The following is a 27,540-nucleotide window of genomic DNA, read 5'->3' on the forward strand; positions in this document are numbered from 1 at the left end:
TGTTACCGCCTCCTAGTGTGGCGGTGAATGCTTGTGTTTTTAGGATCAAAAAGATAATTCAGCCAAAAATAAAAATGTACCCATTATTTAAGGCACAGCTGTCAAAATCAGTTTGTGGATCGCCTCAGCTGCACAGATAGAGGTAAAGTTGGTTTTATATTCGGATATTCAGACATTCTCCTGAATAATATAATTCCAGAAAAATATTATTTGAAAATTGTAAATAGCGAAATCATATTAGCAGTAAATGATCGTTAAAGTACAACATTGTTCACAGTGAATTACATAGTGTTAATGTTGTTTAGAAGTCATACTTGCATGCTAATTCCGATCGAATATTCAAAGTAACATGGTAAACAAGAAAGAGACTTCTAAATGAACGAATATGCGAATATAAAACCAACTTTACCTCTATTCTGCACAGTTAACGTTAAGTTCCAACAGTTCAGCAAAGGTAGCAACAGATTCACAGATTCGTTGCTAACTTTACTGAACTAGTTCCAACCCTAATGGACTCCTTTTAAAAGACATTTAACTTAAGGGTCATTGTTTAACACGTTTAGCAGTCATCATAAACTTAAATCCCTGAAAGTTTTTAATATTTAGATTTTTAAAAAACACGTAAACATTTATATGCATTTATGAATGTATTAGATCAACTTTGCGTCAAATTACATTAAAACCAATTACCTCTAAAGCGAGGTGTTTGTAGCGTCTGTAGGGCTTAGAGTAAATTTGATGTTATTGTCTCCTCTGGCTGCCATCATCAGTCTCACACAATTTTTTCCCCCTATTTCTGAAAGTCGTGATAACACCACCATGGAGTTTTTTATATTTCAGCAAATAGGATTGTAAAAGATGTTTTTGTTGTACTCTCCCATTCACTGCGCTCTAAGTTTACCCAACCATGATGCCTTCCACTACTGAGAAAGCCAGAAGTGTGAAAAGGGTCTATTAAACACACATGATCAAACTAACCGAGTCCTTCAGGCTTGTTTGAAATCTACAGGTAACAGTCACACTAGAGTTTGAGCATGTGAAATCCTGTTATATGTCGCTGCAAGAGGGGCGGGATTAAACAAGATGATTATACATTAAAAAAAAAAAAACAAGTGATAGGTCCATGTTTTAAATTCCTGTCCGAAGAGGTCATTTTTGGATTTTCGATCTCACGCAATTATGTGATGCGATTTTGTACTCCAAGTTTGATCTTTTCAACGCAGCAATCTGCGTTTTCAATGTGACGCATTCTTGTGCGTATGAATGGATGTCTATAGGGAGAAAAGTGCAGTGTGATCGCAACTTAAGTATGTTGGAGTTGGGTTGGAACCAATGGTGTAGTCAGGGCTATACGCATGTATACTCCATATGCTTACTTTTTTACCACTGTTTGGGTATTACGACTTTAAAGGATCAATAATTGCGTATACCCTCGATATACTCACTTTTTTTGGTGATTAAATTTCCCTAATTTATGTGTATTCGTGTCACCTTTAACTGTATACCAAATGTTTTTCGCATCTGAAACTGCGATCACACTAGAGTTTGAGCATGCAAAATTCTCACAGATAGAGAGCAGATGGTGTGTGTTTATCGATAAATTATTATATGGAATTTTAAAAGAGCAAACAGTGGGTTTGTTCTACCAGAGGCTGAATGAATGTAGTAAAATAGGCGTTTCATTTAGAAAGATTGGGAAAGGGGTTTTAGAAGAGTTATTACAACCTAACATACACCTCCTGCTCACCCTTTCTGTTTGCTGTCAAAACCAGCAGTTGCAGCAGTTTTAAGTATAGGTTGGCCACGCCCTTTACCTCAAACTCACGTAATCTGAGAATTTAACTGAAAACTAACAGGAAGTTTTCTGATTTCAATTAAAGATTAGAAGGGCAAACATTTTTTTAATGACATGCACAGATGAATTGTTCACCACAAAACTGGCAATGTGAGCTAACCAAATCATATAGTTAGTTTTGATTTCTTGGGGAGTTTAAGATAATTTAGGGGATGAGAGCTCCAAGTTTCCAGACTCATTTAAATTCCAGAAAAATACCCAAATAAAGCACCCTCAAAAAATAGATCACATGACTTCAGTAATTCAATAGGTAAATTAACAAGCTGATAATACGTATATGCGCACAAATACTGATTTTAAACAACTGGAAATGCCAGCGGAATGCCAGTGTTTTTGTCAATGAATAGGACCCGTAAATGCACATCCATAATGATTTTGAGGAGAAGAGTTGTTGTTTTTGATTCAGGTGTGCATTGTAGTAGCTTGATGATATTCTGATCAAATCACTGAAGGTAAATGGTCTGTTTTGAGTATTTTAAATTTTTTTAACAAGTCAGAAACAATGCTGTCTATGGAGGGTAAAGGAGCACTTGTATTTCACTTAAAATATCTGAATAGAGATTATATTTTCTTTTTGGGGTGAACTAAATTAACTCTTTGTGACCCTCAACTGTTTCCAAACCTTTTTAAGAGTTGTTTCCTATTGAATACAAAAGAAGATGGAAACCGGTAGCTGTTGATGTACATATCAGAACAAATTTAAAAACAATAAGCTACTATGGAAGTCAATGGCTAACTGTTTCCAACATTATTTAATTCTTCACCTTTTAAACAGAAGAAATGAACTTGACAGTTTTGGAACATGTGTAGGCTGAGTAAATAATGACAGAATTTTTATTTTTCTGTTATCCAGAGATCTAAAACAAAATGATGATTCTCTCACCATTTACACCATTTCTGAGTATAATTCAGTTAACCAAATGCTTATGTTTAAAAAATAATTGCCACAATAGTGGAAACCTGATTTCTGAAACAAAAAAGTGACAAGTGCAACATACTTCTTTTAACTACAATATTGTTTGTTTTAAACTATAAGCTTACTTCAAAGTACAGAAGAAGTGGTCGTCCTCTGAACTTCTGTGTCACTTCCTGTATGCATTTTGTAATGCATTAATGCTTTTATGTGGCTGAAATTGCATACTTCCCTATGAGAACCAGTAAATGCAGAATGTTCAAATTCATAATGTATTTCTATAATCTACTTGAGCTGAGATTCTTAAGTGCACATTCAGTGGACACTTTACTATCCCATGAGGCCACAGGAGAGAATTTATGAATGGAAGTGAAGCAACACAACTCAAGCACACATGCACATTCCATTCCTCTTATTCAAACTATATGGAAAATATATATTTTTTTATTCATTATGAAGTGATGATTAATTTTCTTCTATAGGATTTATTGAATAATTGTTAAAGTGTTAGAAGCAATGAACCAAACCAGAATATATAAAAGAAACAGCTGGGAAAGAACTACCATATCACAATGCATTGCAAACAGATTAAAATAAAGTGACACAAACAAACTAAAACCAACAGAAAAATATAAACCTACAACTGATGTATCCATACAAACAATTCATTTAACATCTATTGATTTTTATGCTCACTTTCCGCTATTGAACAAAATTGCTTTGAAAATAAGTTTAATTATGAGTTCAACAAATGCATACACAATTAAGGATCAACTTTAGATCTCACAACAGGCTTGTCTTTAAAGGTATATCAATTGTTATCAAAATCTATTTCCTTTTGAATAAAATTAATGGAAATTTTTCATAAACTTTATTTAAGATGTCTTTTGTGTGTTTTTGTGCAAAAAAATAAAAATACCCATGATGCTGTACAGAAAATTCAACCAGAGAATAGGTGGAAAAAACATGCATAGAGATTTTTTTGTTTTGCCCACACCCATGAAGGAATGCAAACTACACATTCCAGTTCTTCTCACCTTAAAAATCTGTAAATGTTTACATATGTGTCAATTATTGTTAATGACCTTATGTTTTCTTGATTCAATCAGGTGTGATTTTTTTTAGATTTGATATTTTTATAACACTTTAACAAAGACTTAAAATCCTTATTTTAAAGAAGGCATTCATGTAAAGTAAAATGTGAGTAGATGTTGACAGTTAATCAATGGACTCTTTATCACACTATGTGATAAATAGTTTTTATTTCAATTAAAATGAATTCCAGAGGTGGACAGTCTGGAGAAAGAAGATTTCTATACATATTTGGGGCTATACATACCTGGGCTATTTATTTGAATTATATCAAGTTTTTTTTATAAAATTAAGTAATTCAGCAGAAACTCATGAAAAAAATGTATAGGTCTAAATAGTTTCTATTTCTGATATGAGGTGAATGCCAAAACTAGGGCACAAAACAAATCACTGTGTAAATCTTTTAAATTTACAATTTCCTTGAATCTTTGACATAAATCTGAAACCTGATCATGTACAAACAGAAAAGAGATTTAATGTTTCCCCCTCACTCATAAAAAAATTAGATTACTTCTGATCATTAAAGACAATAAAACTCACAGTATGGAGCTTTACCTTAAAGTCTATGGGCTACTGACCTTGAGTTGCAGATGAAGACATTTGACATAAATCAGGACTTTGAGTTTGAAGATTTTTATGATGCTTTTTCACATATCTATCGATAAGTCAAAATGCAGATGCTCTACAATCTTGTTTAACATTTTTTCATTCATGAACTGTTGAATTTCGGTATGTGTGTGTGTGTGTGTGTGTTGAACTTGATTTATATATAGCAGCATTTGGAAATATAGCTGCTTAAAGTGATTATTTACTTAGTACTTAGTTACTTGAGGCGATTTTTAATGGGAACAAATGCATTACTTGAACAATTTAGTTTGTTAACCATCCCCCTTCACCCTCCACCCTCACTTTCACCCCACATCGCGCTCACATTTCTTTTTCCTGCACGAGCACGCGAGTAAACCCTCCCCCACCCCTCTGAGTCCGCTGGAGCAACGAACCTTAATATGATTGGCTCCCGTCCAAGCGCAGCTCGCCCTTATTGGCTACAGGATCGGTCACACGGCCCTGATTGGACACAATTTCATTGCATGTTCTACCCGATTCCCGGGGCACATCAGGGACTTTAGCCTTCAAAGCGGGTGATGCAAGGTTTGTGATTGTTTTGCTTTTCTCTTTGAGCTGGATGTGTGCTTGTCACAAAAGAAAAGAGGCCAAATCGCGCCGATAGAGCTCTGCTTTCATTAGCTCTTTTATTCCTGTCAGGGAGATGAAGGCGGCTGTGGACTGCTTTTGACGGGGCTGGCTTTCTTAGCTAACATACTTGCAATTTGAGGGCACTTAGTGTGGCACAATTCGGGTTACTTTGAGTAAGTGGGATCGCAACTTGACATTAATGAATCATTATTCCTTCAATGGCGGTAACAAGTGAGACACTGACTGAAGCTGGGATGAGAACCGTATGGACATGGTAAATAAAGACATGATAGTATCTGGTAAAAGTTTAGAGAATTAATATGGAATTTTGTGATAGGGATGTAGAATATAAGGGAAGGCAGCCATCCGTTAAATAAGTTACGTGGATTGAATTAATGTACGTATAACTTAATCCTACAACTGACGCTTTCTAAATCTTTATTAATTTGATAGGATTCAAGATTATCTTAATATCAATATATCAAATCAAATTGGGCTCCCAACGAGCAGAGATTTACATTCCTGAATGTAACGTTAGCTGCAGCTTATTTGTTTGCATTATTTATTAGCATACTAGTTAGCATACTAAGTTAGTTACACACCTCAGGTAAAGTTTCATTAAATTAATTACGACATCATTTTATGACACTTCCCAGCAAGCATTTTTTTGTTTGTTTTTAATTGATGTCTAATAGACCTCTAAACGGTAAACATAGTCGTCTTGTCTAAAACAAGGTTACATTTGGGCTGTCAGTAAAAATTTAATAGACGCCTAAGAATAGGCCAAAACTAGACTAACGTTAGTCGTCAAATAAACAGAAATGAATTACTACACATTTAAAGTCTGTCTTGACGACTAGTCTAGTTTTGGGCTGTTCTTAGATGACAATTAGATTTTGTCTGACATCCCAAGTTTAGTCTTGTTTTAGCCAAGCTGTCTACGTTTAGATGTCTATCATCATCATCATCATCATCATCATTATTATTATTATTAATATTTTTATTAAAGTAGGAGTTTTTTCATTTCCTAATAAATAATAAATATAAATGTCTTAATAGTGTCATTATTAATTAATTAATTAATTAATTAATTAATTAATTAATTAATTAATATGATTTATATATGATACTAGAATACATATTAGCTTTTGTAAGTGATTTTATGTTATAGAATATGATATAGAATATGCAATGTTCTTAATGATATTTGTAAAGCAAATACAGGTTTTATATGTGCCATTTACATATATTTAAGTTAATAAGGACAACGAGTGCATGTTAAAACTAATATTGGATTTTCTTTAAATGCGTGTGCGTGTAAAACAAAATAATTTGCACAAAGACATTATGGGGTTCTTTTCTAAAGAAGTTGTTACCACCCCGTTTAGAGCATCATTATGGACGTTTTACGTTGGAACTAACATGGGTTAAAGGATGGATCTGCGATAGAGAAACTAGGAGTTTTTGGAAACCCTCGTTACTACATCGTTCTTTCTAAAACGATGCATCGTACTATAATAGTTCAGCCGCGAGTTGCGTCATTGTTTGGGAAACGCACCTCAGATTAGCAAGTACCAATCATGAGTTATGAAATGTGATTATCGACCAATACCGATCTCTGACCGATCGACTGACGAAGCATCTCTACTAGCAGTTTAATAAATGATATAAATAATTTTTGTAAACTTTCGGCCGATCGATCCCTTCTAGCAACAAACATTGGACAGGTGAAGTTCCACAAAGGATAAAATGTCACACTTCCCTCACTTGGTGGTCCTATTTGATTGTTTGTCATCGTTTATAATTTGATTTGATTTATGTGTTTTCTTTTTTTGCTGAGTGCTTGTTTTGTGTTCAGTCTACTTTAGACATATTTTTAGTATCTGTATTTGCATATCAGAGCAGAACATCCAGTGCTTTCATAGCATCCTGTAGAATTTTGTCTGTTGTCGAGAACATGGTTGACTGAAATCACAGCACGAACTGCGCCAAGACTTTGAGACAGAAAATAATCTCAGTCAAATCACTGCCTGTTCTCTGGCGTTCACCATGTAGATATTCCTTAGATACAATCTGTTAATGGACTTTGATCTAATGATGGACCGTTAGGTCTCAGTGGGTGTTTTAATGAAATTTTCTTGCTTCACTCTCAGTTTGCAGCCTAGTTTAATAGGATGCCTTCAGTCACAGTGAATTTATTTAGGGAAATGTTATCCATGCACCCTCTTGCCTTGAAGATAGGCGATGTGAGGGAGTTTACCCATTCGCCACGCTGCAGTGTGTGTTGTGTGTGTGTGTGTGCTGGCAGGGAGGCGGCAGCAGCAGTGTGAGTCTGAGGCAGTGTAATCTTTCTCAGGGGCATCTTTCTTATGCTGTTTGCCTCTCCCCACTTCTATTTTCCCTCTTTCATTGTCTTTTTCTATGGGCTTTTTGAGGTTTTCAGCAGATCCAGTTGCAATATTCCTCATTCATCATAGATTGTGTCCTCTGACAGGTTCTTTTCCCAGCTGTCCTCTTACCGTGGCTCAGAATTGATTTGACTGGTGGATGTGCGGTTTGGTGTGGAGATGGTTTTCACCTTGTTATGTCCTTGTGCTGTTTTACAAGCAGGGAATATGGCCAGTTGGTTTCAATCAAAATATTTTTTTTATGAAATCTTTTTAAAATAAATATACTTACATTTACACTACATTTATATTACAAACACTTAATGTATTGCTTTATTTTACAAGTTTTAGGGCTGCATAATATTGGAAAAAACTGACATTGTGATACTTCATTTTTGTGCGATATAATGCAATATGAATATAGTTTTCTAAGATGACTTTATTTGGAAATAATTTCTAATTTTATATTGATTGGAATGATTGGTAGCAGAGTGCATCTGTATGAAATATACAAAATTATACAGTAAATACATAATCTATATAAAATAAATTAAAGCATTGGTGAAAACAGCAGAACAAAGATAAAAATTAAACAATAAACAACACTTTATGGTTTTCGATTGAGTCGAACAGTGTTGAAGTATAGAAATTCAAAATGTAAAATGTTAAATAACAGTGCAAATTTCCTTTAATTGATTAAATAATTAAAAACAATTCATCTTTATTGATTAATTAAAGCAGCAAACTTTATAATTACTTGTGCACAAATGGTTTTAATTTATTTGAAATCATACAGTCAAATGCCTTGAAAACACATTCAAATAAAAGTTTCATATTATTAAAGTTATACTTTGTATGTTTTCTGTTTAATGGATGTATTTCACAATGGTTTAACGGTCATCAAAATCTTAAATCCTTAAAGGTTTTTAATATATTTGTTATGTATTTATGTATGTATTACATCATGTTTGCGTTACATTTGAAAAAACAAATGACCATTTATGCTAGGTGTTTTTAATGCAGGATCTGTAGGGCTGAGAGTAAATTTAAGGTTATTCTCTCCTCTGGCTGCCGTCATCAGTCTCACACAATTTTTTTTCCTTTTTCTGAAAGTCTTGAGAACACCATCGTGGCATCTTTTATTATTTCAGCAGATAGGATCGTAGAAAGATTATTTGCTGTACTCTACTATCCACTGCACTCTAAGTTGACCCAACTATGATGATGTCCCCTGCTGAGAAGCTAGGAAATGTGATAAGAGTCTATTATGATCATATTTTGACAGTGCAGATCCTGCGATGTGACTATTGCAGATTCGCACATTAGGATATCGATGCTGAAATGATGTATTGTGCAGCCCTAATGTGTAAATGGATGTTCTAAACTAATTATAAATTAAAATGGAATGATGAAGTACAATAGGTATTACTTTACTGTAAACTCTTATTAGTCATTTCTGTACAGAGAGGTCATGTTTTGATCTTCTATTAGTCTCACACAATTACGCAGGTCAGAGTTCACCTAGTTTGAACTTTGCAATGCAGCGACATGCCAAACTTGTCTCACAAGCTTACGTTTCCGGTCTGCCACATCCGCATGCAAATGAATGGACGCCTATGGTGCGGTGTGACCATGGATTAATGATGCGGATGATGTGGGATTGGTGTTCATGAAGGTGAAGGATGGAGGGGCAGGGGCATGTAGATGAATAACAAAGATAAGGAGAGGGTTGGGTGTTGTTGGGCCACCTGATAGTATCATCCTAACTTATCCTCCTTTTGTGGTGACCCTGTGACAAAACCTATTTAGCTGGCAGTATTTTTCCTCGAAAGACAAATGCATGAGAAGGCTGGATTATGCAGATTTTCTCAGTGGGCAGTCGGTTCAACTCTGCAACTGGAATTGATCATCAGCTCTGAACAGGGTAAGGGTGTGTTTCAGCAAATGTCTTCAAACCTTTCTGCAGAAAGAGTCAAATGGCCTGATTTAGCTTTGTTAAGGAGCATATTGTGTCGACAGAGAAATGTTCCAAAGTAGGGATGCTCATAATAACCGATTCACTGTTAACCGAAAGTGTGCATTTTAACCGATTAATGGTATCAATTAAATGCTAAAACTATTATTATTATTTTTTTTAATTGGCTGCTTAAATGTATAAACAAACCAACATTTTTTTTGCATTTGGAAAATTACAGTCATTAATAGTTCTTATAAAATATCTTAGCATAAATAGCCTAATCTAAGAATCAAACAAATCCAACAATTTTCTTGATTTTTGCATAATAATAATGCCGCACTAAGCTGAGGCTTTTATTTTACAGACTACTAGTTTTTCATAATTGTTTTTGTGATTTTTTTTGTGTTGCAATTAAAATGACAGATTTTGTGGTGGTAATTCCCAGAAATTTTGTGGTAAAAAAAAAAAAATTATATATATATATATTTATATATATATATATATATATATATATATATATATATATATATATATATATATATATATATATATATATATATATATATATATATATATATATATATATATATATATATATATATATATATATAGAAAATATATATATATATATATATATATATATATATATATATATAATAATTAAATATTAATCTGACCAGTTAACCATTAATATTCTGTTAAGAAGTAGTGGTTGTTGCTGGCAAAATAACCGAAATGAGCATCCTTATTCCAAAATTACCTTTTAGCGATGAAAGTTATGAAGCATTATGTCTGTGAAGTCAGTGAAAGATGGAGGTGAAGTGTCATGGTTTGGGGCTATTTTCAGCAGCAGAAGTTGAGCCTCTTATATACTAATACATAGTAGAGAGAAAAATATTCAACATTTTATTGGGAAATTACAAAGCATTGGTTGATGTGAATGTCCAATTTTATGACATATAGCAACAAAAGCTTCTTTTTGAATCCTTTGCATTAAAGAGTTTACTAGGATTTTGCATTAGGAATATTGACTGGCTCTTTATGAAGATTAAATCAACAGATTTTGACTTCAATCACATTACCAATCTTTCTAAGAGCAAGCACATCAAGTTTGTTTGCTGCCACAGTTATTCTTACAGATTTGAGGGTGTGTTATAACTCGTTAGATAGCATTTTATGTTGTCTAGTGTCTGGAATGTTCTCTAATAAAACTAGTTTCTTTAGGTTTAATGGTTGCGTGAATGCAAGTTAAACCTGACATTTCTTTAACAAATGATGGATTTTCCATAAATTTTTCTACTGGATCAATGCGTGAGCAGTCATTTTGTGGCACAGGCGTGATTAGCCAGCTTGTTCAATGTGGCCGCATCGCTTGGATCACATACGTGACGCATACTTTGTGCTTCACTTGCCAAAACCAATGGCCCCCTGAGGTCCTGACCAGCGCTAATGAATTCACAAAGAATGGAGCTCTTCTGCTTGAGTGCCAATTCGTCTGACTTCTCCACCAGAGCGCACACACGCAAGATACAGTATGTCTGTGTTCCCAGACTGACTTGTTATTCATTTACTGTAGCAGAGGCCTAGCAAATCGCAGAAATGTAGTACAGTACATGTGGCATGACATACAGTACAGTAAGTAGCCTTTAGCTTTTATATGTAGTGTGCTGATAGGGATGTGCAGTATGACCATATGGACAGTATAAAACATATTGTTTCATATTCTGCTCTGTTTATTTTTTAGTATCACAAAACATATTGTTTTTATGTTAATACACTGTAAAAAATGCTGGGTTTCATACAAACGATTTGTGTTGTGGCAGCATGAAGTAATCAAGTTAGCTTATTTGTTTTTACAAATTTGAGTGGATAAAACCTTTAAAGGTCACCTATGATAAAAAACTACTATTGTAAGCTGTAAGTTTTTACAGTATTGTGTATTGGAGTGATATAAACCCAACAAGTCTCTTTAATTATTATTTTTTTACGTTAATATAGGACCCAAATCCCAGTGATTTTGAGGCCCATTGCAACATGACGTAGAAGTGCGTTTTTTTTCCGCCCACCAAATTGATTGACAGACACCATGTTTCTATAATATCATATGTACACATGTCCACAGAACATTGTTTTGCAAATAAACTGGGATTAAAATATGTTGCAACTCTCTGTGATGTTTATAAATTTGAAAAACATTTTTAAAACAGCATGTTTGTAACAAAGACAGTAAAATCGCTATGTAATTCTTAACTGCTGTTATCACCACAGACACATAGTGTCAGTAAAAGCTAATGTGTGCTTGTGTGAGTGTGTGTGTACAGTAAACAACATTTGTGTGGGACTCATCAATTCAGAAAGGCTTAAATAAACTCCAACACAAATGCATGAAATAAACTTACTTGGTATTTTTGACTAGTGAGCTGTATTTCAGCTTCATCTGAGTCTGTCTCTGTCACTGTGCTGTGTTTCTGTAAGGGTGTTTTCACACCTGTGAATCGATTCAGTTGTTCCGAAACAGAGATTACAAAGTTACATTGTTGCTCTTTGTTCTTGGAGCGGTTCGCTTTCACACTGCAAAGTTTCTAATCGGACCAAAAGAGCTAAAACAAGCCACGTGTGAGTAAACTCTTCTTACATTGGTGAGTGTGAGGGTTTATTTTGCAGCGTCCCGCTGTCAGGAGAGGTGGTGGTTTGGTGGTGATTGACAAGGTGCGCGCGCGACGTGTCTGAGGAAAGATGCTGTGGGGAGGGGTGAGAAGGGTGCGCGACGATGCCTATTTAAGGACAGGGAGGGAGACGCGAGATTACCGGGAGATTATCACTCGTTTGCGGGCATCCGGAGACTCGCGGAACTTCCCGCCCTACTCATAATTCTCTCTTCATATGGCCGTAAGCCTATTACATATCCATAAAACACTGTGATATAACCGCGCTCCGATCGGATCGCTTTCTCACTGCAATCGAACCGCTCCAGGATTCGTTTCAATCAAGCCGAGATCAAGCACTCAGGCGATCTCGGAGCGATTATTTTGGCGCGGAACAGAGCGCGATTGCCCTGTTCACATATGCCAAACGAACCGCACTAACTGGGCAAACGAGACAGGTTCCGAAACAAAAGTGTAGGTGTGAAAGCACCCTAAGTAACGCATGATGAGAAGCACACATGCACGTGGGAACGGTGTGCAGGGAGAAGCTGCTTATTAAAACAGCTACACTGTACTCAGACACCGAAATGGGCAGATTCTGGAGGCTATAACAAAATTATCTGATGGGTATTTTGAGCTGAAATTTTACAGACAAATTCTGGGGACACCAAAGGCTCATCTTACATCTTGTAAAAGGGGTAAAATATGTGTCCTTTAAGTTGCCTCCAAAAAAACACAGAATTGTGTTATTTTAGTTTGTTTTAGATAAGTAGTTTGAACAAAGAGCAAATGTAATTTTTTTTCATGATTTATCTGTGCAGAATTTTAAGTGCGTGGCACAGTGGGTAGCACGATCTCCTCACAGCAAGAAGGTCACTGGTTCAAGCCTCGATGGGTCAGTTGGCATTTCTGTGTGGAGTTTGCATGTTCTTCCCGTTTTTGCATGGGTTTTCTCCGGGTGCTCCGGTTTTCCCCCCACAATCCAAAGACATGTGATATAGGTGAATTGGGTAAGCTAAGTTGTCCGTAAGTTATGCAGTGGTGCAGTAGGTAGTGCTGTCGCCTCACAGCAAGAAGGTCGCTGGTTCGAGACTCTGGCTGCTCGATTTCCTCTGGCTGCTTCGGTTTCCCCCACAAGTCCAATGACATGTGCTATAGGTGGATTAGGTAAATCAAATTGTCCATAGTGTATGTATGCAAATGAGTGTGTATAAGTTTCCCAGTGATGGGTTGCAGCTGGAAGGGGATACGCTGCGTAATGCCTAGTTCACACTAGAGGATTTTAAGCCTGATTTGAGCCCGATTTGGAAGTTAACGAGCTCGCCGACAGATCGGGCTGTGATCGGGAAGAAATCTACGGGTGCACGGCGCTCGCCGCTCTTTATGTGTGAACGACTGAAGAACGCATCAACGAGGCTCGCTGACGCGTCGCCAACACCTCGCAGACGGAAATCCAACATTCAGCATGCTAAATATTCCAGAGCAGTCGGCCGACTCAACCTCACGTGTGGTCAGATGTAGTGACAAGCTGCAGCCAATGAGAGAGCATATCAGCATGATCTGAATGCCTGTGTGTTCAGGAGCTCAGCAGAAACATCTGTGATTGGTCAGAATGGGCATCAGTGCACTCGCTTCATTTTGCGTTAGCACAGACATGAGAGTAGGCTATATTAACAGTGAAACTAGAATTCTGTAACTATTAGAATTACCATACTGCTCATTCTGATCGTTTTCATATGAAACGCCATACTGTCACAACATATTTACAATTAAAGCTTCTATTGAGATATTAAAATTAAGCTCTGAATGTCTGGCATCATATTTAATGACACATTACCCTAAAAATATAATCTTTTTTTTGTAATACAGCCTATAAATATGTAGTTAAGATACTAAAACACTTAAAGATCTTGGCTTTCATTTTCACTTACAAACAGGAGCTATTTCACAGCACAGAATATGCCTTTTTGAAAGATATCTGAAGTAAATTGATGTTTTTGCCATCAGAAAGTTTTGTTTATGTTAGCAGTAGGTTGCCAGGCAAGAAAATGCACACATATTTAAAGTCACAGTGAAAAGTATCAGACATGCATGCAGTCATTTTGACCAATATGGTAATTTAAGGCAGAAATGCTCAGTTCTTTACTGTTTTGTTATAAAAAAAAATAACAATGTCAGAAAGAAATACACTGATAATTAGAAAACGGCAGGGTGTTATAGATATGTAGTTTTATTTCAAAGAGTTATAAAATTACAAAAATTAAAAAAATCTGTGTATCTATCCACTGGAACCTGCAGATGAGTGATTAATCCGCTCATAAATCAGCTGATTTGACGATGTTTTTAAATGCTTTCTCCAAAGCTTGAAACGCTGTCAGTGATGTAATCAGCACACAAGCAGCCAATAGTGTTCAGCTTTTTCTGACGACTCCTCCCTCAAAATTTTATTGGCTGTGGTTTGGAAGCTTGAATGAGCTGTTGGGGAATGAGTTGTTGTCAGATCATGTAGTGTGTGACCCCCCTCTTGTGAATCATTCACAGAGTGTTGCGTAGTGTGAACACCTCAGAGATTAAAAGACACAAAGTCAAGTCATGTAGTGTGAACGGCACAGCGATCTGCTGATGTTTAAAATCCTGTAGTGTGAACTAGGCTTAAAACATATGCTGGATAAGATGGTGGTTAATTCCTTAGTGGTGACCCCAGATTGATAAAGGGACTAAGTGGAAAAAAAATGAAAGAATTAAATATTACAAGCAGCATTATGGTGATACAGATGGAAATGAGAACAAAGTTGCAATCTTGAAAGTACAGTGTTTATTTTTAGCATTTTAGATAGTTATATTTTATATTTTTATGCTGGACCTGTAAGCATTAGTTTTTAAAATGGGTCTTATATTTTTTTTTATATTTTTGCTTTATTTCATATTTTAATTAAACATTTGCCCTGAAGATCTAAATAAAGTGTGGAACATGGTCACGGATTAGTAAATATCTGGATATTTCTACACTGGAAAAAATGGTTCTTTGCAAATCGTTGCAAGCAATTTATATAAGCAGAATTTAAACAAACAAAGTTGAATATTAAATTTATTTTGTTTATTTAAATTCAGTCCATATAAATTGTTTGCAACCACTTAACTTAAAAAAAAAGATTAAATAAAAAATTGAAAGTAAAATATACTAATGAATAGTTAAATATATGAGATGAATTGTATCGTGGTATTAGATTTTTGTCATATTGACCATCCCTTGTGTTAACTATCAAATACTCTATCAAATCATATACACAGCAAATTCATCAGAGTAAAATTCTCGGTGTTGAAGCATTTCAGAGTAAAGTGTTGACTTTATAGAGTCGGATGTTGATAAACGAATTTAATCAGAGAAGCTGATTTGATCCAGTGCAATCTATAGATTCTTGTATTAAAACTTAATGAACAGTGAACTTATCCCATTAATCAGCTATTAAATGAACTGGACTCGCTTTACAAACATAAAAATATATTTGATTTGCAGCAAATGTGATTATTACGGAAAACTATATGACGAACTCTGTAGAGTAACGCATTGCAGTGGAAGTCTTTGGGGTAAGGCATTGATCTGGGATTGACATTCAAATAAATCCTGTTTGAAACGAATGTATAGTCACTCCCTTGGGTTAGATTATATGGCAGTATACTTCAGCAACCAGTAGAGATTTAACGCTGTTTATTCTGTGCTTTATGAGAGGTGTAATTAATACATTCCCAAGTGGAGCGGAAAACTATAATCTACTCAGTGAAAGCAGGTGGCTGTTTTGAATATTGGCAGTTTATTTATTTTATTATAACAAGAGCTGTGTAGTTTTTAGGAGTTGAGTCTCACACATAATGATGTATTGGTTGTTTACGCCGAACTACTCTCCAACTTGTGGTGAAAAAACAAAAGATGCGATATAAATAGAAATAATCACAATAGTTGGACATGATGCTTACTGTATATTATGAAGAGGGCCGAGTTTTTTACTGAACTAAAATATATTTGCTTGTAATTGAGGCAGTAGATGCTGCATAATTACGTTACAATAAAAATACAATTGTAAGTACTATAGTACTTAGAAGCTTATAGATAATTTCTTGAATTAAATTGTTGTAGTAATTATATTGTTGCTGTGGTACAACACTGTGACGATCGTCATTAGAATTTTCCTTATTATTGTATGAGTGACGTCTGATTGGGTTACTGCTGTCAGCTGATGCAACGTTATTTAGAGCGCCTTGGATGGGTTTCTCGCTCTCTCTCATTCATTCCTTATCACGCAGTCAGCATGCAGGTGATTCCGGGTCACTGAGAGGTCATGCTGACGGAGTGTGTGTGTGTGTGTGTTGAGAGCGCACTGCGTACTTGTTGCTTTGAGTCCGTTTTTTGTAGCTCAATATGTGTTTTCGTGCTGCGTGGTCTTGCTCTGAGATAGTGGCAGTGTTCTTTGAAGTTGGTCACGGCATCGAAAGTGCGAGTATGTTTTTGATGCGGACGTTGAAGCGGCAACATTTATGAATGGAAGAGTTTATGATTTTGGCGGAGGTTGTATTTGCGATGCATGGTGAACGTATTATGCGCTCGGGTTTGTTTGTGGAGTGAGGCGCGGGTTTATTTTGTTTTTTGGCGCTCGAGTTGCCTATTTGTTTTGGGTTTTTTCTTTCCTTTTGTTTGAATGTTTGATCACTATCGTGATCGGGATTTGTGTTGCAGTTTTCTGGGCCCAGTAGCATCGACGGGTGATCGGGTAAGCAAATGTTTCTTCTTTGATTTATATTGTTTTGGTTAACTTGTATATGTGTATGTATGTCCAAAAGATTTAATGAGATGGTAGAGTAACCATATGAATGTGCATTGCGTTCACGATTACTTCAGCGTGCACAAATGGAAAATCTACTTTAGCGTATACGAATTGAGAGACATTTCAAGTGCATTGATTACCCGTTTACTTCAGCGTGCACAAATGGAAAATCTACTTTAGCGTATACGAACTGAGAGACATTTCAGAGTGCATTAATTACCCGATTACTTCAGCGTGCACAAATGGAAAATCTACTTTAGCGTTTACGAACTGAGAGACATTTCAGAGTGCATTAATTACCCGATTACTTCAGCGTGCACAAATGGAAAATCTACTTTAGCGTATACGAACTAAGAGACATTTCAAGTGCATTGAAGGTGCAATTGATTCAGCGTGCACAAATGGAATATCTACTATGTGTAAAGTGTACAACTGAGTTCTATAAGTTCTTGAATGTGTGATTGATTTGATTTGAACTTGAAATATTATGTTTGTGGGAATTTGATTAATATTGGTTGTTGTATATTTAGAAGTGGTTTATTTGATTTATTTCTTTATGGTTGGTTGATGTATCACCCGTTGATGGTTTTGTTTGTAAAAGGTAATTAAAAGGTATTGTGCCTGGGCCTGGAAATTTAAGTTTGTTTGGTTTATGGATTTACTTACAATTTGTTGAAGTTAAAGTTTGTTCTTTTTGTTTTTTTCTTTATTAATTCATTGATCTGTTGTATGATTGAATATCTGATTTGGTTTTATTAAATCATGCATCTGTTGAAACTTAAATTTTCATTTAATTGAATTATTTAAGAAACTGTAGTGGGGTCTTTCAACCCCTGGCGCCCAACCCACTTTATTAGCCAAATACCGCTACAGATTTGGCGCCCAACGTGGGGCCCTGAGATATGCTAAATATTTAGTGGTTTTTGTAATTTTTGCTTAATAATGGAAGCTGAAAACTTTCTTATTAATTTTCCTGATGCAGCAGAAGGTAGTTGTGAGGGCCCATCTCATAACAGTCCTGGTACTCCACAGATTGACCGATCATTATTAGATGAGGACACTGGGATGGAACAGCCATTTATTGGGGCTCCGATCCTCTCCTCTGAAAGTCGGACAGACGATTTAGCAGTTTTAGTCCAGGCAATTGATTCTCTTAAAAGTGTATTTGTAGATACAGTAGACCGGCAGAAAAAATGGCTTCAGGACAGTACTGAACTTTGTACTCATGAAGTTCCTAAGAAAACATTAACTGTGGTTGAAAAAGCACATTCTGAATTTTTAGACGTTCTTTCTGACCGTATGAAAGAGTTTACTAAACATACAATTGAAGCTATACAGTGGAACTCGAAACAGACACACAATGAATTTAAGGCAATGTTTGATGAGGCTAACTCTTCAATGTTTTCTTCCTTTAAGAGAGCTTTGGAAGAATCTAGGGTAGGAGAAAAAACATTACAGGAAGAAGTATGCAGCTTGAGGAAGGAGCTACTTGCCATGCAAACTTCGCTTGATTCCTTTATGCAGCAGAGGATCTCACTTGACACTAAAGTAGATGAAAAGGTTCTGGTTTCTGGGTCTCAGGTATGTTCAAATACATCTTCACATGTAGACTCTAGTGAGTCCATTAGTCAACCTGCTCTTTCAAATTTGACTTGTGGGCGTATTCCGCCTATTAAAATGGTATTTCCTACATTTGGGGGAGTAAATGATGAGTCTGATCCTGTTATTTATTTGGAGAGATGTAATGACTTCTTAGCTCTAAGACCAATGTCAAACAGTGAGATACTTGCCACCATGCGTAGTGTTCTGCATGCCTCAGCCCGAGATTGGTGGGAGACAGTAAGATTTAAAATTAATTCTTGGGAAAGTTTTCAGAAGGCTTTTTTAGCGGTTTTCCTCCCAGAGGATTATCAGGATGTGCTCGAAGAAAAAGTGCGTAATCGACTGCAAGGGACAAATGAAAGTGTTCGAGACTTTGCTTTTTCATTTCAAGCTTTATTTAAACGCTGGAAAAAAGAAGCTACTGATACTGAAGTTTTGAAAGCTCTTTTAAAAGCGATGAATCCTTGTTATGCTAGTCAACTTCGTGGCCGTGCACAGACTGTAGAGGAACTGGTGAGATTAGGAACACAATTAGAGAGAGATTATGATCATCAAATAAAGTACAATCAGTTACAGTTACCTAAGAGTTCTTTTCTTGACCAGCATTTATCTAAAAAATCAAAAGGGGTAGAGGTAAAATCTAACTTACCTCCAGAACAAAGTTTGACTAGTTTGCTTTGTTGGCGATGTCATGAAAATCATTCCCCAGGTTCTTGTTCCAAGTTTAAGGCTGTCCTGAGTGGAAAGCAAACTGGTGGACAATTTCAAGGAACTAAAGAGTTCCAACCTCAAAATCAGCAACGAGGTATGCTGTCTGCTTATGATACTCAGCGCTTTGTAAAAAAAGATGTGTCATCTGGTAGGAAGCTGGATAAGAGAGATGGTATTAAAATTCTTCGTCAGTTGGTTATCCCCATGATGGTTCGGAACTGTAGTGGTAAAGCACTTGTTGATACAGGAGCTACTTATACATTGCTCAACGTCGATTTATGGAATAAGATAAAAGAACCCAATGAGCGACTAGATGTATGGCATGAGGGACCACTTTATCTAGCTAATGGCGATGCTACTGTTCCTCTTGGCCAAAAAGTACTGGACTTCTATTTGCAGGATTTGCATTTCCAAGTTCCAACTGTAGTTCTGCCAGCTCAGAACCTTGTGTATTCAATGGTTTTGGGTTTAGATTTTATCGCACTGACGGGGTTGCAACTGAACATTAAAGATCAACTGTACAGTTTTTCAGATGATCCACAAGGTCGGGTTTTCCCTTTCCAACCGCCTATTACACCAGGGGACTCTTGGAAGTGTTGTAAACCACCTGGTAACTATAATCCATCTGCTTCTTTGTATTCTGCTATACCTCCTGTTCAGTTTGTATGTACAGCAAACGAATGTGTGGATAAGAGTGATGTGGGAGAGTCTGGTTTTGTATTGATGGAGCTTTTGCAAAGTAAAATCAAGGAGAGCAATCTTTCAGAACGTGAGTCTCATGTTCTGTTTACTCTTTTGTATGACCATCCTGAAGTTTGTACTCCTAATTTGGGTAGAACCCATCTTGTCCAGCATAAGATTGCGGTTTCAACAGATGTTGTTGTAGCTCAAAAACCATACAGACTACCCATACACAAAAAGGAGATTGTAAAGGAACAAATTGATGATATGCTCAATCAAGATATCATCCAGCCATCTCATTCACCCTGGGCATCTCCTATTGTGTTAGTTCCTAAAAAAGATGGAGGGCAGAGATTTTGTGTTGATTATCGTAAACTGAATGCAGTCAGTGAAAGCGACGCATTTCCTCTTCCCACAGTGAATGAGATCTTGGAGTCCCTTTCTGGGTCAGGGATATTTAGTACTCTGGATTTAAATAGTGGATATTGGCAGGTGTCCATGCATCCAGATAGTATGGCCAAGACCGCTTTCGTCTCCCCTTTTGGCCTATATGAGTTTAAGGTGTTACCTTTTGGCCTGAAAAATGCACCGGCCACATTTCAAAGGCTTATGAATAGAGTCTTGGCTGACTATCTGGGGCAGTGTTGTTTAGTGTATCTAGATGACATAGTTGTCTATTCGGCTAACTTTCACCAACATGTCCTAGACCTCCAGAAAGTTTTGAGATGTTTGCAGAGAGCAGGACTAACTCTCAAACTTCCAAAATGTCATTTCTGTTTAACAGAGATCAAGTTTCTTGGCCATATTGTGACTACTGATGGTGTAAAGGCAGACCCTGCTAAAACAGAAGCTATTCAGAATTTTCCAGTCCCAACAAATTTAAAGGAACTCCAACGGTTTCTGGGAATGAGTGGGTGGTACCATAGGTACGTTCAAAATTTTTCAGATATTGCCGAACCACTTAATGCTCTAAAGAAGAAAGGAGTTCGTTTTCAGTGGACAGCTGAGTGCCAGGTAGCGTTTGACTGCCTCAAAAGGCATCTTTCCTCACCACCTGTACTTGGACACCCAAATCATGCCCATACATTTGTAGTTTATACTGATGCCAGTTCAACCGGCTTAGGTGCTGTTCTTGCTCAACGACCCTCCACTTTTGGTGCATCTGAGGAGGTGTTGGCATATGCTAGCCGTACTCTGACATCAGCAGAGAAAAACTATTCTACAACTGAGCGGGAGTGTTTAGCAGTGGTTTGGGCTGTAGAACGGTGGCGGCATTATTTGGAGGGAAAATCCTTCATTGTAGTCACTGATCATGCCTCTCTTCTTTGGGTGTTCAACACTACAAAAACAAATTCCCGACTGATTCGCTGGGCTTTGAGACTACAGGAGTTTGAGTTTATTCTTGAGTATCGTAAGGGGAAGCTTAATAGCGCCCCAGACGCTTTGTCTCGGATTGACGTTCCTGATTCTTTTCCAATGGTAGCTTCCTATGTTCCTAAGCAAAGTACAGAGAGTATGGTGTCACTATTTCCTCTTTGTGATGAGGATATCTGGATTGCACAGCAACAAGATGTAGAAATCCAAAGGATATATCAGAGCTTAGCAGAAGGAAAGCAGAGTGATGAGGGATCTGGCTCTGAGTTTGTCATTTTAGAGGATAAGGTCTATAGGAAGGTGTCTAATCCTACAAAGGGAACTCATTTTCAGATTTATGTTCCACAGACTCTCAGAGAAATTTTGTTGGAGGCATATCACTCCAATCCATTGAGTGGTCATTTTGGGCGTTATAAAACTCAAAAAAGGTTAATGCAAGTTGCCTTTTGGCCTAATATGTGGAGAGATGTATCTGACTTTGTGAAGAACTGTACTAGTTGTCAGCAGAATAAACCAGAGTGTCGTAAGCCTGCTGGAAAACTTCAGCAAACTGAAGTGAAGGAGCCTTGGGAAATGCTTGGTGTGGACCTTATGGGGCCACTGCCTCGTAGTACCCTGGGTAACACTCAATTGTTAGTTGTTGTGGACTATTACAGTCACTGGGTTGAGATGTTTCCTCTTCGCAAAGCTACTGCTGGAGTAATTGCCCAGACACTTAGGAAGGAAGTACTGACTCGATGGGGTGTTCCAAAGTTCCTACTATCTGACAGGGGACCTCAATTTACATCTGAGATTTTGAAGGATCTGTGTAGCAGATGGGGAGTGGTACAAAAATTAACAACAGCATATCATCCCCAAACTAATTTTACGGAACGTGTGAATCAGGTAATTAAAGTCATGATCTCCTCTTATGTGTTTGGTGAGCATAATCGGTGGGATCATTACTTACCAGAGTTGAGATATGCCATCAACTCTGCTGTTCAGGAGAGTACTGGATACTCCCCAGCAGAGTTGTTATTGCACAGAAATCTGAGAGGACCTTTTGAACTTGTGTTAGAGCCTCACCAGACTGGTCTTAGGGTTCTTAAAGACTTGCAGGAAGTGGTAAAAAGAAATGTGCGTAGGGCTAAGGAAAAACAGAAGCGTTTGTATGATGCGAGACGAAGAGATGTGCATTTCACAAGAAATGATAGAGTTTGGATGAGAGCACATCCTCTTTCTAAGGCTTCTCAAGCATTTGCAGCTAAATTCGCAGCTAGATGGATTGGGCCTTATCGAATTGTGGAAAAGCTTGGTCCGGTGAACTACCGGATTGTTCGGGAGGATAATGGGGAAGATTTACGTACAGTTCATGTATGCAATTTAAAACCTGCATTTCCCTCCGCAGGGGAATTAGATCGTAGAGAGAGAGAAAGGGTCCTGAAAATTTTTGTCGAAGAGTCAGAAGATGAGGAATTTCTCGGATTTGAATAGTCCTGAGATCCAGTAATCACTTAACTGATTTCCATATTTATAGATCAGATTATTTGGTGAGTAGAGTTATTGGTATGGAAAGCTGTTGAGTGTCTTTTTATTGCTGCATAATTTTTAGGTCTTAAAAAACCCCTAAAGATTTCTTGTAAGTAACTTATAGATCACAACCTCTTTAAGTTTGACTGATCTTTTTCCATGGGGGGGAGAGTGTGACGATCGTCATTAGAATTTTCCTTATTATTGTATGAGTGACGTCTGATTGGGTTACTGCTGTCAGCTGATGCAACGTTATTTAGAGCGCCTTGGATGGGTTTCTCGCTCTCTCTCATTCATTCCTTATCACGCAGTCAGCATGCAGGTGATTCCGGGTCACTGAGAGGTCATGCTGACGGAGTGTGTGTGTGTGTGTGTTGAGAGCGCACTGCGTACTTGTTGCTTTGAGTCCGTTTTTTGTAGCTCAATATGTGTTTTCGTGCTGCGTGGTCTTGCTCTGAGATAGTGGCAGTGTTCTTTGAAGTTGGTCACGGCATCGAAAGTGCGAGTATGTTTTTGATGCGGACGTTGAAGCGGCAACATTTATGAATGGAAGAGTTTATGATTTTGGCGGAGGTTGTATTTGCGATGCATGGTGAACGTATTATGCGCTCGGGTTTGTTTGTGGAGTGAGGCGCGGGTTTATTTTGTTTTTTGGCGCTCGAGTTGCCTATTTGTTTTGGGTTTTTTCTTTCCTTTTGTTTGAATGTTTGATCACTATCGTGATCGGGATTTGTGTTGCAGTTTTCTGGGCCCAGTAGCATCGACGGGTGATCGGGTAAGCAAATGTTTCTTCTTTGATTTATATTGTTTTGGTTAACTTGTATATGTGTATGTATGTCCAAAAGATTTAATGAGATGGTAGAGTAACCATATGAATGTGCATTGCGTTCACGATTACTTCAGCGTGCACAAATGGAAAATCTACTTTAGCGTATACGAATTGAGAGACATTTCAAGTGCATTGATTACCCGTTTACTTCAGCGTGCACAAATGGAAAATCTACTTTAGCGTATACGAACTGAGAGACATTTCAGAGTGCATTAATTACCCGATTACTTCAGCGTGCACAAATGGAAAATCTACTTTAGCGTTTACGAACTGAGAGACATTTCAGAGTGCATTAATTACCCGATTACTTCAGCGTGCACAAATGGAAAATCTACTTTAGCGTATACGAACTAAGAGACATTTCAAGTGCATTGAAGGTGCAATTGATTCAGCGTGCACAAATGGAATATCTACTATGTGTAAAGTGTACAACTGAGTTCTATAAGTTCTTGAATGTGTGATTGATTTGATTTGAACTTGAAATATTATGTTTGTGGGAATTTGATTAATATTGGTTGTTGTATATTTAGAAGTGGTTTATTTGATTTATTTCTTTATGGTTGGTTGATGTATCACCCGTTGATGGTTTTGTTTGTAAAAGGTAATTAAAAGGTATTGTGCCTGGGCCTGGAAATTTAAGTTTGTTTGGTTTATGGATTTACTTACAATTTGTTGAAGTTAAAGTTTGTTCTTTTTGTTTTTTTCTTTATTAATTCATTGATCTGTTGTATGATTGAATATCTGATTTGGTTTTATTAAATCATGCATCTGTTGAAACTTAAATTTTCATTTAATTGAATTATTTAAGAAACTGTAGTGGGGTCTTTCAACCCCTGGCGCCCAACCCACTTTATTAGCCAAATACCGCTACAACACAACTGTAGTAATAAGCAAATTATTCAATAGACTTCAGATTTCTTTACTTTAATTATACACCATCACAATGCACCACTGTTTACACTAACGTTATTTATTCCAGTTTATCAGTTTTACAGTTTATACAGTATTCTGTAACCTTCATTATTAAAGTTGTTCACATTATACACTTTACTATGCGCTTCAAAAACATGTTTATTATAAATTACTGTAATGTTATTTTCCCATTTTTCCTCATGCGGATATCTTCCAGACATCACGTTATAAGAGATTAAAGCAAAAGCGTGGACACATAGTCTAAATTATTATTTATTTATTTTTGTAAGGGGAATGAGCTTAATGAACTTACCATCAAACATTCACCACTGCTGTTCATCTCGATGTTCACGTTACGGTTGTTTATTTTGTCGAAATGCCATTAAAGACATGGATTATTGCAAAACAAGACGGAGATTTCTTTGCAGCGATAACATTACAGCAGGGGTGGGCAACCCTGTTCCTGGAGAGCCACCTTCCTGCAGATTTCAGTTGCTACCCATATCAAACACACCTGAACCAATTAATTAGGACCTGAACACCGTGTGATAATTACAGGCAGGTGTGTTTGATATGGGTTGCAACTGAAATCTACAGGAAGGTGGCTCTCCAGCAACAGGGTTGGCCACCCCTGCATTACAGGGAACATTATTCCTGGATTTTGTATATAAGTGTAGTGGTATTTAATTTCAACAAATTGCATTAAATGTGACTGTTTAAACATGATTATTTAAAATGGTTAATTTTTGAAAACTACAAATTTTTAACATAAATGTTAAGCCTAAGTGAAATATTAAGCACAGTTTTGGAATACAACGGTGCTTCCTTTAAAATTAATAGTGCTTTAAAAAGTCCTTGAATCTGCTGTTCATGAAAGTGTGGGAACCCTGTTTAATATTACATTTGAAATTGAACAATTGTTTTTGAAAACTAGTGAAAATGCTTTAAATGCATATTACAAATTAGAATGAAGGATTTTATTGTTTGTTTTTGCAAACTGAGGTGTGTAATTATTGGTATGTCAATATAGTATCAACAGATCTTTTACAACATTTGACAAATTCTGAGCCCATTTGCACAGAATTGAATTATAGGCTTTGTATGCTGCATCTACTGATCACTTTGATGTGGGTTGTGAGTTTAAATGAATCAGAAGACACTAAACAGCTTCAGTTGAAAGCTAATGACTCACTCTGATAAAGGCTAAAATGACTTTGGAAAGCGTGAGAAAAAAGACGTTTAAAGAGCGTTTAAAGAACAGTGTTAAACTGAAGATTCTTTTCACGATTGTGCAGATTTTTTTGAAGTATAAAAGGTTTCATCTGTATTAGTTAAAGAGATACTTGAGCCAAAGCTTGTTGCATACCAGTTTCAGTTTCTTTGTTCTATAATAGATATAGAATAGTAATGGTGCACATTTTTATTTTTGAGTAAACCATTTCTTTATCATAAATTAAAAATGTTTACATAATTATAGTCAGGGCTTGACATTAACACCCACCAAATGTGGGTAGATTTCAGCTGTGGCGGGTTAGACAAACATTTCCACTAGCCACTTTATCTGGTTGAAAATTACACACAATGTGTGTGCAAATGTGATCTAAGCAGCAAGACACGGTTGTGGGGGGTTCAATTTCACTATACGAAAGTGTTTGGGACAAATAAAAGACTGATTTGATTGGATTTTATTTGATTTGATTTGACAGATAAAAAAAATTGTGTTTGGGCAAGTAAAATAAAGCAGGATAATCATTTCTGTGTACAGTGATGTGATACTCACAAATTTAAAAAACGTGCATGCTTCCGTTTACTTGCACAAAACAACCGTGCTTAGAGTTAACGCAAATGGTGCTATCGATTCTATTTGAAATAAGGTAGACTGGACAAAAATATGTACACCAGGGTTGAGCATTGTCGACCAATTTGGCATCGTACGATGTATAATGTGAAACATCGCGATGGACGATGGCATCGTCGTCGTAGGGGCCGGTGAATTATTTATTTATGAATAATTAATTATTTAACCTACCGTTTCAACTACCTGTCCTGCATGGTCTTTGTTTTACCCATAACCAAATGATAAATAAATAAAGATAAGTTACCCACAAATTACCACTTGCCAGTCACTTTTCCACTGGACTCTGGTATGAATAGGCTATGTGATCTGCGATGCTGGCTCAGCATCATGATGTCTATTGACCATAGGCGATGGACGATGGCATTGTCTATTGACCCAACCCTAATGTACACTGCAGGTCAAAAGTTTGGGGTCGTTTTTTTCATGTTTTTTTAAAGAAAATTTGCATTTGTTACACGTAAAAAATAATTGTTAAATACTTTATTAAATATTTATTTATAACTTATTGTATGTATTTTCAAATAAAAGTATTGCTCTAGTCATTATTAATAATACTAATAATAATAATAATAATAATAACAATAATATTAATAATAATAACAATTGATAATAGAGTGATTTCTGAAGGATCGTGTGACAGAAAACTGGAGTATTGAAGCTAAAAAAATCATCTTTAAATTCAAGAGAATAAATTATTAAATTAAATTCTAAACTACCTTTTGAACAGTTATTTTATAATGCAATACATTACAGAATTGTAAATTTTTTTCTTTATTTTGATGAATTAAATGTAGCCTTAGTGAACAGAGTAAGCTTATTTTAAAACATTAAAAAATTCCACTGACCCCAAACTTTTGACCGGTAGTGTATTTTTATACCATTTTGTAAGCAGTAGCGGTTGCTGCTTATGCTTTGACATGTGATTTACATGTGATTTAAAAATTTGTGGCTAAGAAATAATTATTATTTATTTTTGGTGTAGTCAGAGATACATTTGGTAAATTCTTAATATATATTTAAATATTGAGCTCTGAAAAGTCGTGTGAAATAAAAACTAATTGCAATGCGACACTATAAAACCACAAACCATTTGCTTATGCTCATTGAGTAAGGTCACACAAAAAAGTGAAATAAACGAGAAGGCATGTGGACATAACACAAAACCTAAATTAAGTCATTTTAGCATACCAAAGTCAAA

The 27,540-nt window shown here is 36.3% G+C and overlaps 1 protein-coding gene across 12 annotated transcripts in view; it reads left to right on the forward strand.

Moving 5' to 3' along the window:
• Positions 1–4,979: 4,979 nt before the first annotated feature.
• ctbp1 (C-terminal binding protein 1) overlaps positions 4,980–27,540 on the forward strand; it is a 59,606-nt gene continuing 37,045 nt past the window's right edge. For 4 of the 12 annotated variants that reach the window (XM_087280794.1, XM_087280797.1, XM_087280799.1 and 1 more), the window contains exon 1: positions 4,980–5,331. Coding sequence is in view for 1 of the 12 variants with exons in the window: in XM_087280802.1 (XP_087136928.1) it covers positions 5,006–5,012 (7 nt within the window). In the remaining 11 variants the exon portion in view is untranslated. Of the gene's footprint in view, positions 5,332–18,282; positions 18,448–27,540 lie in introns of those variants that run through there. The other 8 variants (XM_087280795.1, XM_087280800.1, XM_087280796.1 and 5 more) reach the window with 3 other exon arrangements.

The sequence above is a fragment of the Danio rerio genome, chromosome 14, assembly GCF_052040795.2.
Source record: "Danio rerio strain M-AB ecotype USA chromosome 14, GRCz13ab, whole genome shotgun sequence".
Lineage (NCBI taxonomy): Eukaryota > Metazoa > Chordata > Actinopteri > Cypriniformes > Danionidae > Danio > Danio rerio.